At 35.8% G+C, this 16,504-nt stretch overlaps 1 protein-coding gene across 2 annotated transcripts in view; it reads left to right on the forward strand.

The window, feature by feature from the left end:
• The window catches only part of CUL3 (cullin 3), an 87,790-nt gene that overhangs the window by 15,370 nt on the left and 55,916 nt on the right, over positions 1–16,504 (forward strand). Inside the window, exon 2 of one of the 2 annotated variants that reach the window (XM_055346262.1) lies at positions 4,710–4,907. The exons of the other annotated variant lie outside the window; for it this stretch is intronic. Within the exon in view, the coding sequence (XP_055202237.1) occupies positions 4,710–4,907 (198 nt within the window). The remainder of the gene's footprint in view (positions 1–4,709; positions 4,908–16,504) is intronic. 2 annotated transcript variants of the gene reach the window in all.

The raw sequence follows: 16,504 nt of genomic DNA on the forward strand, positions 1-16,504 counted from the left end.
GCCTACTTGTACTCTTTCGGTACTCTTGTTTTTATCTCGCATCCGTTTATTTATTAAGCTTGAAAAGTTATTTTTTTTTTCCTTCTGACAGTTGATGCCCATTGATGACAGTTGAAGAGAGCCTTTCATTGGACATGTTTCATTAGTCGGCATGTGAGGGATTGTACTGTGCCCTGGGCTGGGCTAAATTCTGACATTCTTACTTAATCTTCATGATAGTCCTTTGAGATAGATACTGTTATTAAACCTACTTTACAAGAGAGGAAATGAAGATTTTGAAGAGTTAAATTTGTCCAAGGTCACATGGCCTTTTAAATTAGCAAAACTATGACACAAACCCATGCCTTCTGGACAGCAAAACTTATATTCTCTACTCTACATGTATATACCACATGATAATCAGAGACTCACACTGTGATATTACTATACCGTATTAGCAGAATGTAATGTGAGTCCAGCAGTTTGGACTAGATTTGGGGATGTATAAATTCTAGTCTCAGCTCTGAGATTTGGGGTAAGTCATTTAATGTCTCTGGGTCTATTTTTTCATTTACTTGAAAATTTTTATACCTAAACATTGCTTACCTAAACATTGCTGTCCTGTGGCTCCATATCTGCCCTGCCATATATAGCATGAGTACTGAGGAAAATACTCCATAGAATCTTGGATTATAAAACAACTCTTGATTTATATATGTGAGAAATGATTTATTATAATGTTAAGGTTATTTCTACAGTATTTGAAGTCTCTTGGTTTATGTTTTTAAAATTCTTTAGTTTCTATTAAGTAATTCGTGATGGGTAGGGATCTTTTTGTACATTTTCCAGCTTTCATGGGATCTTATTTTATAGAGCCTGCAGAGATCATTTGAAGTTGTGCTCAACTATTAGTAATATAGTTACCTCTGGAGTTGATAGTCCACATTAACTTTGGTCTTTCTCTGGAATTGTTTTGAATGTTCTGCTTTATATGTTCATTGTTTAATGTCAAGAGAGGTGTCTTAGTCTGCTTTTTTATAACCCCTGTATGTGCTACCAGCAGACTAAAACCATATTGCACGTATATGAAATACTTGAGACCATCATTATCATATGGACTTGAATCTTTTATTTGTGAAAACTTAGGAACAGCTACATCTTATTTAAAATATCTTATATGAATGGCATCCTACATATCAGGGTATCTGATAAAAATAGATAGTAGTTTGGCCGTAGAGATAAATTCTCTTAAGGCCGTTTCAGAAAACTCTTTTAGTAGATTTGGGATTTGAGTAAGATGTAAGTAATAAAAAAGTTCTTTTATAGAATTCCTTCTAAGCACTACAGAAAAGATTAGAATAATAAGACTCTATTTGAGTCATCTGCTTAAGAATCTTCTATGACTGAAATTTGAGCTCATATATTATTGCTAGGGTAACTGAAAGAACTGTTTTGCCTATCTATATTCTATATTCCTTACTCTTTCACATTCATACCCATTGGACATTGCTTGGAAGGAGTGTGGTATTTTTCATAAACCACTTTATTGAGGCTAGAAGACATAAAAAAGCTGTATGTATTTAACATATGCAACTTGACAAATTTAGAGGTAAGTATTCACCTGTGAAGCCATCACCATCATCTATGCGATAAACGTATTCATCACCTCCAAAAGTTTCTCCTACTCTCTTTGGAGAGGATTCCACTAGCTTAGTAATTTATGTCCAGTCCAGGTCAGAAATATTTGTGAAGCTGATGAATAATTATTGCGATGTTTCCCAGGTTGTGAATGCAGATCATGTGGCAAAATAACAGCTCCTTAGTCATAAGGAATTAGCAGGAAATCATTCCATCAACAAGTATGACTGTCTGTTATATGCCGCGTGTTACTTCAGTAGCTGAGGGATTCTGCAGTGAAAAAAAATCCCTGCCTTCATGGAGCTGACATTTGGATGGGAGGAGAAAGGCCAGGAAATGAAGTAAGGGAGGGGAGAAAAAGCAATCTGAGATTGGAATTTGGGGGTGAATTTGTAGGAGGAGACTGCTATTTTAAATGGAGTAGGCAGTTAAAGCTTCATTTTATGGTGATGACTGAACAGTTTTGAGGTTGATAAGGTGAATGAGCCATGCAGATACCTGAGGGAAGAACATTTGAGAGACAGAATAGCAAATGAACAGACACCTTGAAACAAACCTGTTTGACATACTCCAAAGAATAGCAAGGAGGCTGGTGTGGCTGGACCAGAGTGAGCAAGGAGGAAGAATAGGCAAAGTCAGATTATCAGATCAAATAACGTTTTGTAGTTTATAGAAAGACTTTGACTTTAACTCCAAGAGAAATGAAAAGTCATTTGAGGGTTGAGAGAAGAAGAGTAACATGATTTATGTTTTTAGAAGGTCACTGGTTGCTCTATAATAGTGGGACAAAGGCAGTAATAGACCAGTTAGAGGCTGTTGGAATACTCTGAGAGATGATGGTAGTTTGGACGAGGCTAGTAGTAGTGGTAGAGGTGAATAGGAGTTGGATTCTGGGTACATTTAGGAGGTAGAGACAACAGAATTTCCTGTTGAATTAGAATCAAGGTGAGGGAAAAAGGAAATTACAAGCTTTTTGGCCTTAGCAACTGGAAGGATGGAGTTGACATTTGCTTACTTGGAGGACTGCAGGGGAAGCGGACTTAGGGGCAAAAGATAAAGATTTCTGTTTCGCACTTGGTAAGTTTGAGATGCCTAATAGGTATTCAAGTCAAAATATTGAAAACATGGCTGAATATAGGACTCTGTATCAAGGAGAGAGGACCAGAGTATATAAATTTTGAGGTTAACTTAAGCTATGAGCATAGATGAAATCGCCTTCACCTGAAAACTGAGTTGTGGCTACACAAAAAAGTTCAGGTTTGGAGGTTGCTGTGAGGAGAAAGAACTGGTAAGCAGACTGAAATAGGAACTAGAGGAATAATAATAAAAACAAGAGAATTGTAGTCCTTGGAAGGCAAGTGAGGAATCTGAAGGAGGAGCGATCAGCTCTTCAGTTGCTGCCAGATAGGTCGAGAGTGATAAGAACTAAGACTGACCGTATAGATTTAGCAGGGTGGAAGTCACTGGTGACCTTGAGTCATTTAAATGAAATGGTAGCGATGATAAAAGCTTTATTGGAGTAGATGCAAGAGATAATGCAAAAAATGAGGCTTGGAGACAGTGAATATAGAAATGTCTCAAGGCCTGTGATTTTTGCTGTAAGTGGAAAAAGACAAATTGGATAGTATTGGAGAAATAGTGGGTTTGTGAGGATTTGTTTTTAGGATGGGAAACTGATTATTTTGAATGTGGATGGAAATTGTCTAGCAGAGAGGAAAGAATGTGATGATGCTGAGAAGGGAAATTGATAGGAAGGTCCTTGAAAAGGCGAGTTGGGATGGAACTAAACATTCTGTATACATATCATCTGGAGTCACCGCAGATTATGATTCTGTAAGTTTGTGGTAGAGCCTGAAATTCTGCATTTTTAATAAATCCTTGGTGATGCGTATGTTTCTAGTCCCTGTCAAACTGGTTGAGTATAAGACCTTAGTACTTTGAGCACGAAAACAGTAGAGGTAGTATACTACGTAATAAAATTGGTCAACATGGTCGGGGTTTGTGTGTTTTCAGATTGTTTCTGTTTTCTGTAGAACAGGAAGCAAGTCATTATCCTAGAGTGAGGACAAAGGAGATGGTATAAAATCATCTAGGAAGGTAGAATCATTAGTCTGGTAGGATTATTGGGTTGTACTCAGGACCCATTGTGGTTACTGGTAATGAATTTAAACTGAGGTGTATTGAATATGAGTGTATATATGTTCATTTACTTTGGGCTACACATGTTGGTGCGTGTGATGAGTAGGTGTATAGATGGGGTTTAGAATGACATTTTTTGGAGGGGTGGGGGGCGTTTCATGGGTGTATGCGAGGTAGCTACAAATAATGAACTGTGGAATCTAAATTGGGAAAGGAAGAAAATAAGAATACTAGGTTAAACAGAAAATATGGGCTTTTTTTGTTTTGTTTTTAATGGCAGGTCTTCTTCCAATCTTTAATTTGCTAGGGAGCTCTATAAATCTTCAAGAGAGGAAAACAGTGTTCATGTCCTCATTTTTTTTTTTTTGTAAAGATTTATTTATTTTAGAAAGAGTGCTGGGGAGGGCAGGGAGAGAGGGGGCAGAGGGAGCTGGAGAGAGAAACCTAAGCAGACTCTGTGCTGAGTGTGGAGCCAACATGGGGCTCAGACTCCCTACCCTGAGATCATGACCTGAGCCGAAACCAAGAATCGGAGGCTTAACCCACTGTGACACCCAGCCACCCCCTAAATATTTTTTTAAATCAAGGAACTCTTTCTGTCTCAGCATCTCTCTGAGCTTGAAATCTACTAAATAAACTAAGGAAAAGATGTCTTACACTTTCGGCTAAAGCAAGTATTAACATCGGTGATTATTATTTCATTTAAGTTGGAGGGCATATGAGAAAGGAGGGAGGTCTTAAATGATTTCTTAAAAATTGCTCCGTCAGCTCTAAAAACTATTTTTATATGTATTCCTTTATTTTTGTTAAAATAGACTGTTAACATCCGTATAAGTCATGCAGATTTATAATCATAGCCATATAACAAAATAGTTACTATATGGACAAATACAAGAAAGATTTTCAACCATTGGTGTTTTTTTTTTTGTCTCTTTTTCTCTCGGATATTACAGATGACCATGGATGAAAAATATGTAAACAGCATATGGGACCTTCTGAAAAATGCAATTCAAGAAATCCAGCGTAAGAATAACAGTGGTCTTAGTTTTGAGGAGCTCTATAGAAATGCTTATACAATGGTTTTGCATAAACATGGAGAAAAGCTCTACACTGGACTAAGAGAAGTTGTTACCGAACATCTCATAAATAAGGTATCCAACTTTAAAGGACTATTGCTAATTATATGGAATCTAGGAAATCCTTTATATACTATGTTGTACTTTGACTAGAAGTATTAGTTTTAAAGGCTTCAAGAAGCCTATAGAAATAGTAATCAATTAATGGCTGTATTATAAAACCTACTTAAAACTTAAATCAGCTAAATCAGAATTTTTTGTAATTGAGGGAAAATGAAGTTTGTGATTTATGATAAATAATTATCTGTAATCATAATTAAGGAAACAAACTTTGACTAATTTACAAATAGTTGTTTATTAATATATGAATTAGAGATCATTTTTTCCTTAAAATGCTTGACCAGTCAGTCCATTTTATCTTTCTTTACTTTCTATGTATATACGAAAATAAAGTAAAACTACATTGTTTAAAAAATACCATCTTAAGACTTTTCGCCAGTTGAAATTGACTTACTTTAACTGAGTTCTATAGTAAATGTGAATTAAAAACAAGATTACTCTTGGGCTATTAAAATTATAAAATGTTTCTTAGGTTCTAAAGAGATGTTTTTGCTATTTTAAAATAAATGCTTAGCGCAAACTCTTCTCTTGCAAGTATGTCTTGCTTTAAGATTGTCAGATAAAATGTAAAATACCACAGATAGATAAAAACTTCTCAGAGTTTTTGTGTGGTATTAGGGTGCTTGCTTTTTAAAATTTTATTTTGAAAAAAAATGGAAAAGTTGTACCAGAATAGTACAATGATCTTTCATATTATAGATATACCACTTGTTAACATTTTGTCACATTTTTCCTAATGTTTCTATTGATACTTGTAATTATTACTATTATTGGTATTACAATTATTGCTGAAGAATTAGAGAATAAGTTTTAAATTCATTTTCCCTGAAACACTTAGGGATGTTTCCAAGAACAAGGAAATTCTGTGACCTAACCAAAGAATAATGTTCAAAATCAGGCAGTTTAACATTAGTATAATACCGTTATCTAATACAGTCCACATTCAAATTCATCAGTTGTCCTGTGTAGCAGTGATGTCCTTTATAGCAGTTTGTTTTCTGATCCAGGATCCAATCCAGGATCACACACTCAGCTCCTCAGCTTTTGGTCTTTCAGCACATTGACATTTTTGAAGAGTATAGGTCAGTTGTTTTGTAGATTGTCCCTCGGTTTTTGGTTTGTCTGATTGTTTCCTCATGACTAGTTTCAGGTTATGCATTTTTGGCAGGAATAATACATAAGTGATGTTGTGTCCTCAGTGCATCACATCAGGAGGCACATGATGTCAGTTTATCCCATTATTGGTGATGTTAACTTTGATCACTTGGTGTCCGCCAGATTTCTCCACTGTGAAGGTACCTTTTTTCCCTTTGTAATTCATAAGTAATTTGTTCAGATATATTTTGAGACTGTATAAATATCCTGTTCCCCAAGGATGTTTCATGTGATATTCTAGCATCCATTGATGATTCTTGCATGAATCATTATTATTAAGGTGGTTACAAAGTAGTTACTTTCTATTTCTACTATTCCTTCCGTAATTTCTTTCTCTTACATGGGATTACATAAGCAGGTAGCTAGTATCTCATGAAGCAAGGTGATTGTGTTGTCCTGCAATCAACAGTTTCTTTAGTACCTACTCTGCACAGCGTTATAGGAAAATGCAGTGGATGCAGAGATAAGATATCCCTTGTTTATACTGTGATGTGAAAGATGTTGTAGACATTTAGATAACAGTGTGAGGCATTATATAATTAAGTGGCAAATGAATCGAATAGGCAATAGATGGATTGTAATGAGGGAGAGATTACCCTGGGCTGTAAGATTTCATGGGAAAGTATCAAATTGAACTGAGCCATGAAAAATTTGGGATATAAGTGAACAATGTGGAAGGCATTCCAGGATGGCAGATGTCATGTGATTATACAGAAATATGTTGGGTACATTTAGGTGGTAAATAGAGTGTGATTGAGGTATATAGTAATTTATGGGGATTAGTGGATTCTAATATAAAGATGGCTTGGGAACAGATTGGGGAAAAACTTGAATGCCAAGCTAAGGAATTTGGACTTAACAGAGGAGGTTTTTAAGTGGATGATAATGTGATAGAATATTTTAAGAAGATTAAGATGAAAATGATACAAATGTAGAATTGGGGAGATGTTTGCTAGCAGCTGGAGAGGACCTGGAAACATTTGAGTAAAGTGATAGTCTATAAATGAATGGCTAGAGGAGATAACAAATTTTGTTTTAGGTAATATTGGAGATTTTTATAGTTGGAAGGTACCTTAGAAATCATTTTGTAGTGGGGGAAATTGAGTGTGAGATCATCATAAAATGCTCAGCTAGAAATATCCTGTGTTTAGAGATATACAGATTTAGAGCCTGAGCAGGAACTCAAACTGAAGATCAGGATTGGATGTGTGGTAGCATGTACTCTGAGGAAGAAGTATTGGAGTTCAGAGAACAAAAATCCTAGAGCCAAAGGATGAATCTTCAAAAGCAAACTATGGTATGTAGGTGGAAAATGAAGAAGACTAATTTAAGAAACATGGCATCAAAAGAAAGAGGAAATGTGGAGTGGGAGAGTTTTGCTTAAAGCTATTGAAGGGGTGAAGATTATAGCAGCTGTTTTCTTGGATATGGAGAGAGTATGGAATTGAGAACAGTAAAGTAAAAGTAGAATAGAAGCATTTGCCAGAGGTTCCATAGTGAATACGGTAGAGGTCACAACTAACTCTTACTTAGCATTTCTATGTGCTAGGTTCAGTTTCAGTGCTTTTACATGTGTTAATGGTCTCAACCAAGTGAGCTGGAGAGCATTATTCTGTTTTACAAGTGGAGAAACCAAGGCACAAAGAATTAGTGATTTGTCCAGATTGACATAGCTAGTAAGTGGCCTAACTGGAATAGTATTCGGGCAGCGTGGTTTCAGGCTGAGTCCCTGACTCCTCTTTAGATCTGCTCCTGAGGCATAATGAATGGATCAAGATGAAAAAAACATGCTGAAATTGAGGATGCAGGAGGGACTTCACGTCAGTTGGATCAGTGTTTGTAAAGTTGTAGTCTTTTAAATTCTAGTTCTTGGTTTACTTATAATTAAAATGAAGGAGCTAGCAGTAATATCTCCTGAGATTCTTTAGTTCTAAAACTATTACAAATCTAATAATTAAGCCATGCATCTTCTGAAAATGAGATGAAGAGATTTGGAGTAGCCTTTTTTGGGAATATACTAAGGAATTGGCAAGTGAGGAAAAAAGATAGCTCGGTAGGAATTGGCCTGAATGTGTGATTCGCCTTTTTTGTTTGTTTTGAAGCATTGCTTTGCACCTTGGGCACAGTTGCAGAAAAAACATCTGTACTTACACGCTGTGTTGAAAATTGGCTCATTCAAAAAGTAAGGAGAGGAGGGGAGACCAGAGTGGGAAGTCCGTGTTTAAGTGATTTTTGGACTCAGAAACATGGTTAGGTAGAAATTGACGTCATGTGAACAATAATTGTATGGTAACTGTAAGAGCTTCAGTATATTTGTGATTTGCTAAGGTGGTCCCATATCTAAGGTTAACTATAGGCAGTTCCTATAGTATGTTCCAAAGAACATGAATTCAAGTTAATGGTGCTGAAGAAATTATATACACTAAATTCTTTTTATTTTTCTTCTATAGGCATTAGTGATACATGAGCAGCATCTGAAAATGTTAATTTTTTTTTTCCACGAATGCTCATTTGACCAATTTTAACTAGGAAATATACCAGTATCAGTATATCTAATGATTGGTTTCTTTATTTCAGTTGAATTAAGTCTTTTAACCTCAGGTAGTGTCTATGCTTTCATTTTTGTGTCTTTCATTTATCTTCATTCTTACGAAAACTTTTAATAATTGTACAAATATAGTACTACCCCCCCAAAAAAAAATACAATACTACTCTATGAAGGGGACACAGCCCAAAGAAATTTGTTAACTGACAGGCAGAGCCATCATACAGTAGCCTAAATGTGCTCTGATGTAGGAAATCCCCCGTTTTTTCCTACCAGATGTACAGAAGTGTGGTTTGCATGAAAATTGATATTGGTATTGACTTGTTTGTATATTGTACTTTCTGATTAGAAGGTGAGAGAATGGGTTAGGGTTCTGGGGTATGAAAGTAGCCATCTTCAGTTCACAAAACATTTTCCTTTTTGTGGTTCTGAAAGCCTTACTGTGTGGTCTAGTCATCAGGCTTGTTTGTTGTTCACTGTGCTTTTAGCACTTTGCTGAACTATGTAAGCAATGAAACTTCTTTTAAATCAGTTATTTTCTACTAAAGTGTAGATTTTAGTGCTATGGTATATAGGTAGCCAGAACCTATTTTTTTCATATTGAGGATTCAAATGAAATACAATTTTTATGCAGAATCAGTTGATAGTACCCTGGTTGTAGTATGAGAATAGTAAACATCTGAGCAACACCTTTGGTAAAACAGAGTGGCACAGACTATCAGGGCAGATGAATGGAGGAACTTCTCTGAGATGAAAGTAATTGATTGTTGGCTTTATTTATTTATTTTTAAAGATTTTATTTATTTTATTCATGAAAGACACAGAGAGAGGCAGAGACACAGGCAGAGGGAGAAGCAGGCTCCATGTCCTGATGTAGGACTTGATCCCAGGACTCTGAGATCATGCCATGGGCCCGAGGCAGGCACTAAACTGCTGAGCCACCCAGGGATCCCCGGATTGTTGGCTTTAGAAGTGAGTTCACAAAATTGAAGAAGACCTAGAAAAGCCAAATGTTTTTCTCTTACTTGATGTAGTATATTCTTCCTACCTCTAGAAGAATGTTCCCTTTGAGGAAACAGACCCAAAGGAACTCAGTGAATTTCTCTAGACCACACAGCAAAACTTAGATAGTGATATGGGTAGCATTTGTGCCTTGCTATAGGAAAAAAAAAATCTCATTTTAGTAAATATGAAAACATTTCAGAATTCACAGGGATTACCTTTTCTTTAACATTTGTTCCTAAATAAAATAACTTTAAAAGTGTGGTTATACTACAGAAAAAAAAATTCTACTTTCTAGTTTTAAGGATTTTACATTTTTTAAAGGTATTATTTATTTGAGAGAGAGAGCGTAAGTGGGGTGAGGGATGGAGGGAGAAGCAGATTCCCCACTGATAAGGGAGCCAGATGCGGGGCTTGATCCCAGGACTCCGGGATCATGACCTGAGCTGAAAGCAGATGCTTAACCTACTGAGCCACCCAGGTGCCCTGAGGATTTTAATATTACAGATAATTTTCTCAAAACCATGTAAGACTTATTATTACCTTATTCCACATTCAGAAGTATGTATTATTTGCCAGCCTCTGACTTAAGTATAAAAAATATGTTGGAATTCATTTGATCCCTGTACTCTAGGGAACGGCTAAACAAGTAAACAAATGTTTAGTTATTATAAATCATGAACAGGACACAGTGATAGAGAAAAATGATGTGGGCAACTACATAGGGCAAGAAAGGGCTTTTTGAGTAAAAGGGGACTTGAAGAATAAGAAGGTGCTCATGAGAAAAGTGGGTTGCAGAGCATTCCAGGAAAGGGGGGATGGCTATAGAACATTTTTCTTTACAGGACCAGGTAGTCAATATTTTCAGCTTCCTAAGCCATACATTTTCAGTCATCAGTTCCTCAACTCTTCTATTGTAGCATCAGAGGAGCAATAGACCATATGTAATGAATGAATGTGGCAGTTTTCCAATACAACTTTATTTTAAAAAGACAGCAGGCCATCCTTTGCCCAGTCCCTGGAATAGAGAAATTGAAAACAAAGCCTGTTGTGAATGGGGAATTACATATTGACAGTGGGGAAGAATGGGACAAAGGTTTGGAGAGAGACATTGAAGCCATGGTATAAGGGTTTCATAATTATATGTACGTTAGGAAGCCATTCAAGAATTTTAAGCAAGACAGTGACATGATCTGATACAGATTTTTAAAATATTACTCCAGTTGTTGTGTGATAAATAAATTAGAGGGCCCAAGAATGGAAGTGAGGAGAGTAGGAAGGAATAATCCAGTAATTCAGGAGAGAGATAGTGATGATTTATACCAGTGTAGTGACAGTGGGAATAGAAGATTTCAGAGTCAGGATACTTTGAATGTAGAAAGATTGTTACTTCTGAATAGATTGATTGGGGAATGAGGAAGAGAAAATCCAAGAGGACTTCTAGGTTTTTGGCTCTCTGACAACAAGGTGTTTCCATTTTTTAAAATTAGGTTTGGGGTAGAAAAAGGAACTCTGTTTAAACAGGTTAATTTTAAGATGCCAATGAAATCGGATATGCAAATCTAGTTCTGAGAAATTTGGACTGGAAATGTAAATTTGGGGATTGTGAACATATAGATGGTGCTCAAAGCTTTGGAAGTAGTTGAAATCACACAGAAAAGAGAAATGAGGAATTTAATCGTGAGGAATTAAAACATTTCAGGTAGATTTGAGGATTGCAATGGAAACCAGAAAATGGCCAGATTCAGCTCTGACTTTGTTACAAAATACTTTAATGTCAGCATTTATTTAGCAGAGTTGTGGTTTTCATAACCATTTTGTTTATCTGTGTTTGTGTATGCGTTTAATGGCTCTCTAAAGGCCATTTTAAACTTCAACATAGTAGTGCTAATCAGTTTTGTTTCTTGTGTGTAGGGTTAGGTAAGGATGGAGCTTTTTTTTTTTTTTTTTCCTCCTTAAGCTTTATTGAGGTTTACCTGACAAAATTATAAGATATTTAAAGTGTCTTTTCCATTTTTTGGAGTCTTTACAAAGATTCCTTTTTGGGATTTAAACTTGACAAAATGTTTAAGTTCATAGTAAGGTAACTGAGGACTTGCTTTTGCATTTTCTGTCTACTACTGAATACTTCATATTTAATGAAAATATCTCTTTGGGAGGAAGGCAGAATAAGGGAGCTTGATCTGCTCACTTTTCATTGATTTAGAGAACTTCCTATCGAGGACTTCTTATGTGGTAGGCACTGGTCTAATAATTTAGAAGTTACTGCAGTAGAAAAAATACTGGGTAAAAAGTAGGGAGAACTGGGCTTAAGACCTAATTCTGCCACTAACAGTCTTGAACAAATTACTAGACTTTTCTGGATTTAAGATTATTAATTTATAAAATGAGATTGGGATTGGTTTTGTTCACTTAAATCAACTTTAAAATTATATAATGATTATGTGTCTTGATAATTTTGGTTTTTTAAGACTGAGGAAGATTATAGTTTTCAAGTTTACTGTTGTCCTTTCCTGTACCACAATACATATTTAGAATAAAAACAATTTTTATTGGTTTCTTAAAATCAGAGGAGAAACTTTCTTTGGTTTTAATGTGGCAGGAACTTTATTCCAATTTTGCGATGCTTAACAAGTTTCTTAGATTTGCCTTGTGCTTAATTTCGTCTTCTCTCTCAAATTATGACTCTATAGTAATAATTGAATAATAACATGGTAGCCTCATAAAGGAGCTAAATCTTGTGCTTTGAAAGTTTAAACAGAAAAGATGTTGACTTTCAGCTCTACTAGAAACAACTTCTTACTGCTAGGAAAGGACATTTATTTCAGTGGTTTTAAAAGTCTTTTTCTGAGCACTGGGTATTACATGTAAGTGATGAATCACTAAATTCTACTCCTGAAACAAATATTACACTATACTGTTAACTCACTGGAATTTAAATACAAACTTGAGATTAAAAGAAAAAAGAGAATTCATCCTATAGATATATTTAAATATAAATACATAAAGAGTATTTACACTAATATTTATTGTAGCATTGTTATTTAAATGCTAAAAATGCTGAAAACTATTTAAATGTTCACTAATAGACTATTGAATAAGTGGAATTATATCTGCACAATGAAAAAAAATGAAATCATCCATATATTCTCTTCTTCAAATAATCTCTTTGGGCGGAAAGCAGAATAAGGGAGCTTGATCCTGCTCACTTTTCATTGATTTAGAGAACTTCCTATCGAGGACTTCTTATGTGGTAGGCACTGGTCTAATAAGCATTCGCATTATATCAAATGTCTTTGCCTTTGGGGAGCTTATGTTTTGGACTTAAGCATTTGAATCTGTGCCTAGTAATCTGATCAGTTCTAAGCACTTTGTTTTACGGGTAGAGAAACTGAAGTTTTGAGGGAGAATAGTTTGAATTTTTAAATGGCTTTCTTGTTTTAGGGTGTGTGTGTGTTAAACTGAAAAATCTTTTTTGTGAAATAACACCCTATTTTTTTGTGTGTAGGCTTTCATTTGCTGAAAATGATGTCTCTGTACAAGCTGTTTTTTCAACATGTTGATTTTTCTCCATTTTTGAAGGGAGAATGAGAAGAGCCAGAATTTTAAATATTATATTTATTCACCAGTAAATTAAAGTGTTTTTATGAAGGTACTAATTGCATGTGGAAATGAAGATGGTATTTCTTGGTGAGCTTTGGACTATTTTGTAAGCCAGTTACTTAATAGACAGCTTTTTTTTTTTTTTTAATATTTATTCATGAGAGACACAGAGAGAGGCAGGGACATAGGCAGAAGGAGGAGAAGCAGGCTCCATGCAGGGAGCCTGATGCGGGACTTGATCCCGGAACTCCGGGATCACACCCTGAGCTGAAGGCAGATGCTCAACCACTGAGCCATCCAGGCGTCCCAAGACTTAGCTTTTTTTAATAAAGTTTTTTTTTTTTTATTGCTTTTCCTTTCTTTTTAGGCAAATGTGAATGAACGTAGAGGGTTTTTTTTATGGCATTTATGTACAGAATATATTATAATGTTTGCAGTGAATTACAAAAGGATATTGATAGAAACAGGATAAGATTTTTGTTAGCAAAGACAGATTCGGTTCAGAGGCCCACAAATATTGAATCTCCTGTGTTTCATCTACCAAAAAATAATTAAGACACTATGCTTGTCAGCAAGAATCTCCCAATTTTAGTGAGGTAATCAGTTTTGAAGGGGAATTACTTTGCTGGAGGAATTCAGGGCAAAGTAGAAAGAGGAGGTCACTTTTTTTTTTGTATATTTTTTTATTGGAGTTCGATTTGTCATCATATGGCATAACACCCAGTGCTCATCCTATCAAGTGCCCCCCTCAGTTCCCGTCACCCAGTCACCCCAACCCCCTGCCCACCTCCTTTTCCACCACCCCTTGTTCATTTCCCAGAGTTAGGAGTCTCTACTGTTCTGTCACCCTCACTGATATTTCCCACTCACTTTGTCGAGGAGGTCACTTTTGATGACCCTTAAAGAATTATTAAAGATTCATCATGTGATCAAAGACAAAAGATAGTCAAGAAAATCGCATGAATAAAAAAGGCAGGTAGGTAAGAGCATTGCCAGGTAAGATCAGTGTAGATGGAATATAAAAGGCCTTAGATATGCTTGTTGGGAATGAGAGTGGTAAATTTGGTTGGACTAGGTTTTGAAAAACATTGTAGGGGATTTGGGTTTTATTCTGTGGTTGATGGAAGCCATTGGTTTTTAGTCTCCCAAAAGAGACTAGTGAAGATGGAATGAAAGATTTGGTAAGTATGCCATCCTCAGTGCTTCGTTGTTGCATATCTTTTGTTCTCCTGACGTCTTGTCCCTTTTTTCTAACTTAAGTTGTTGAAGGAAACAGGACCTATTACGAACCTATTAACATTGAATATTGGAGTTGTTGAGGGTGATGACAGGAAGAAGGCTGTCTGAGCTAGCAGTACAAGCCTTTTAATGAATATGATTTGGAAGAGTGACTTGAATATGAATAGAGTAATCCCAAAGAGGAAGAAAGATTGGGGATAAATGTAGGGAATAGAGTTTATTAGAGAGTTAGGAAGATAGCATCCATAAGACAGGAGGGGCATAAGAAGTTGAAAGGATTCTACTTTGAAAGGACTGGTAAGAGAAATGATGTTGGAGAGAGCCAAGCGTAAGGTGTTAACTTTATTTGGTAAATTCACTCGTGTTAAATATCAGCTATTCCCACTTAAATTGTTGCCTAAGACTATAAGCACTGTAAGGGCAAGTACCCCTTTCTGTCTCGTTTTCTGTTGTATTTTCTAGTGATGTTCTTTTAATATTTATTTTTTAAAAATATTGTGCAACCTAGGACCTGTTTTATTCATCTTTTTGTCTCCTTCATATAGTTGGCACTCAGTAATTATCTATTGAAATGAATCTCTGAGAGTACTACTAGTCAAATGGGAACCATGGTTTATATCTACCAGCTGCCAGATTCTATTAATTGCTGAATAGTTTAAGCAGAGTGTATATCACCATTTAAAAGCACAGTAAAATTTAAAAGCACAGTAAAAATATTTCTCATTTTTTGAGATGAGTGGGCTGGGAGCCAGATCATGTGATCCTGTGGAACCATGGGGTTTTTCTTCCTCCATGTTACTCAAGAGAACAAAAAGACTAGTTGCTGAATCGCTATGCTGTGTTTATGTTTTACTACTTATTCTGTCAGTGGCTTTGTTTAAAGTTTAATTACGGTACTAACACTATAGTGGTTTTTAAAGTATATCTTTTGTCTTAACCATTGTGAATGTAATATTTTACAAGTGGTAGATAATTCCTGTCCTTCCTTGGTATATTACTTTATCTTTCAGTATTCCTTTCCAGCCATTACGGTTTTCATGGCACTACTTTATACTCATCAGGAAATCCTGATTTTTCTGATGTTTATTTTTTTAAAGTTAATATTTGAACTAAGAACGTATTTTTGTAAAATGATGCCAAATCTAGGTGATTTCTTATTTCAACATGTAGCAAATATTCTTTATGTATGAAATTATAAAAATATGTTGTCCTAATTCCCACTGAGTGCCCCTGCTTTCAGCCTTATGATTCTACAGTGCTATTCATTGTACTCTACTTTGTATTAAGGTTGTATGACTGTGGGGATCCCTGAGTGGCTCAGCGGTTTAGCTCCTGCCTTTGGCCCAGGATGTGATCCTGGGGTCCTGGGGTCGAGTCCCACGTCGGGCTCCCTGCATGGAGCCTGCTTCTCCCTCTGCCTGTGTCCCTGCCTCTCTGCCCACTCCCCCCCACCCCCCGTGTCTCTCATGAATAAATAAATAAAATCTTTAAAAAAAATATGAATGCTGATATTAGGCTCCTTTTCTCCCTTCCCCCATAAAGATTGTAAAGTGGCTGAATACATTTTGTATCCCCCCCCATAGTGGCTAGCACCCTGCTTTGCTTTTTAGAAATAATCATTAAATATCTGAATTGACAGTTTGAAGATTTTTATGTATTCTTTGGAATTGAGAGCTTCGTTTTGGTTGCTTAAAGAGTGAGTGGGGAAATACTGCCACTAGAAATTAATTTTATGTTGAGATTACAAGTAGTGTGCTTTTTGTAACATTCTTAAACTTGTATTACTAACTATATAACTCAATGTGTTAGTAAAATTACAGAAGAATCTTCTGACAGCAATCAAGAAACAAGCTTTCCCTGTAATAGCTATATTACTGTTTTGTCAGTGGTACTTGTAGGATTCCTCTCATCAAGACTGCCACCTTTATTCTGAAAGTTAGTGAAAATAATGGGAACCAATACTGTCTGTCTAGAAAATATCAAGAGGGCAGTGAATTTTTTTTTAAAA

Source organism: Nyctereutes procyonoides, unplaced genomic scaffold (genome assembly GCF_905146905.1).
Source record: "Nyctereutes procyonoides isolate TBG_1078 unplaced genomic scaffold, NYPRO_anot_genome, whole genome shotgun sequence".
Lineage (NCBI taxonomy): Eukaryota > Metazoa > Chordata > Mammalia > Carnivora > Canidae > Nyctereutes > Nyctereutes procyonoides.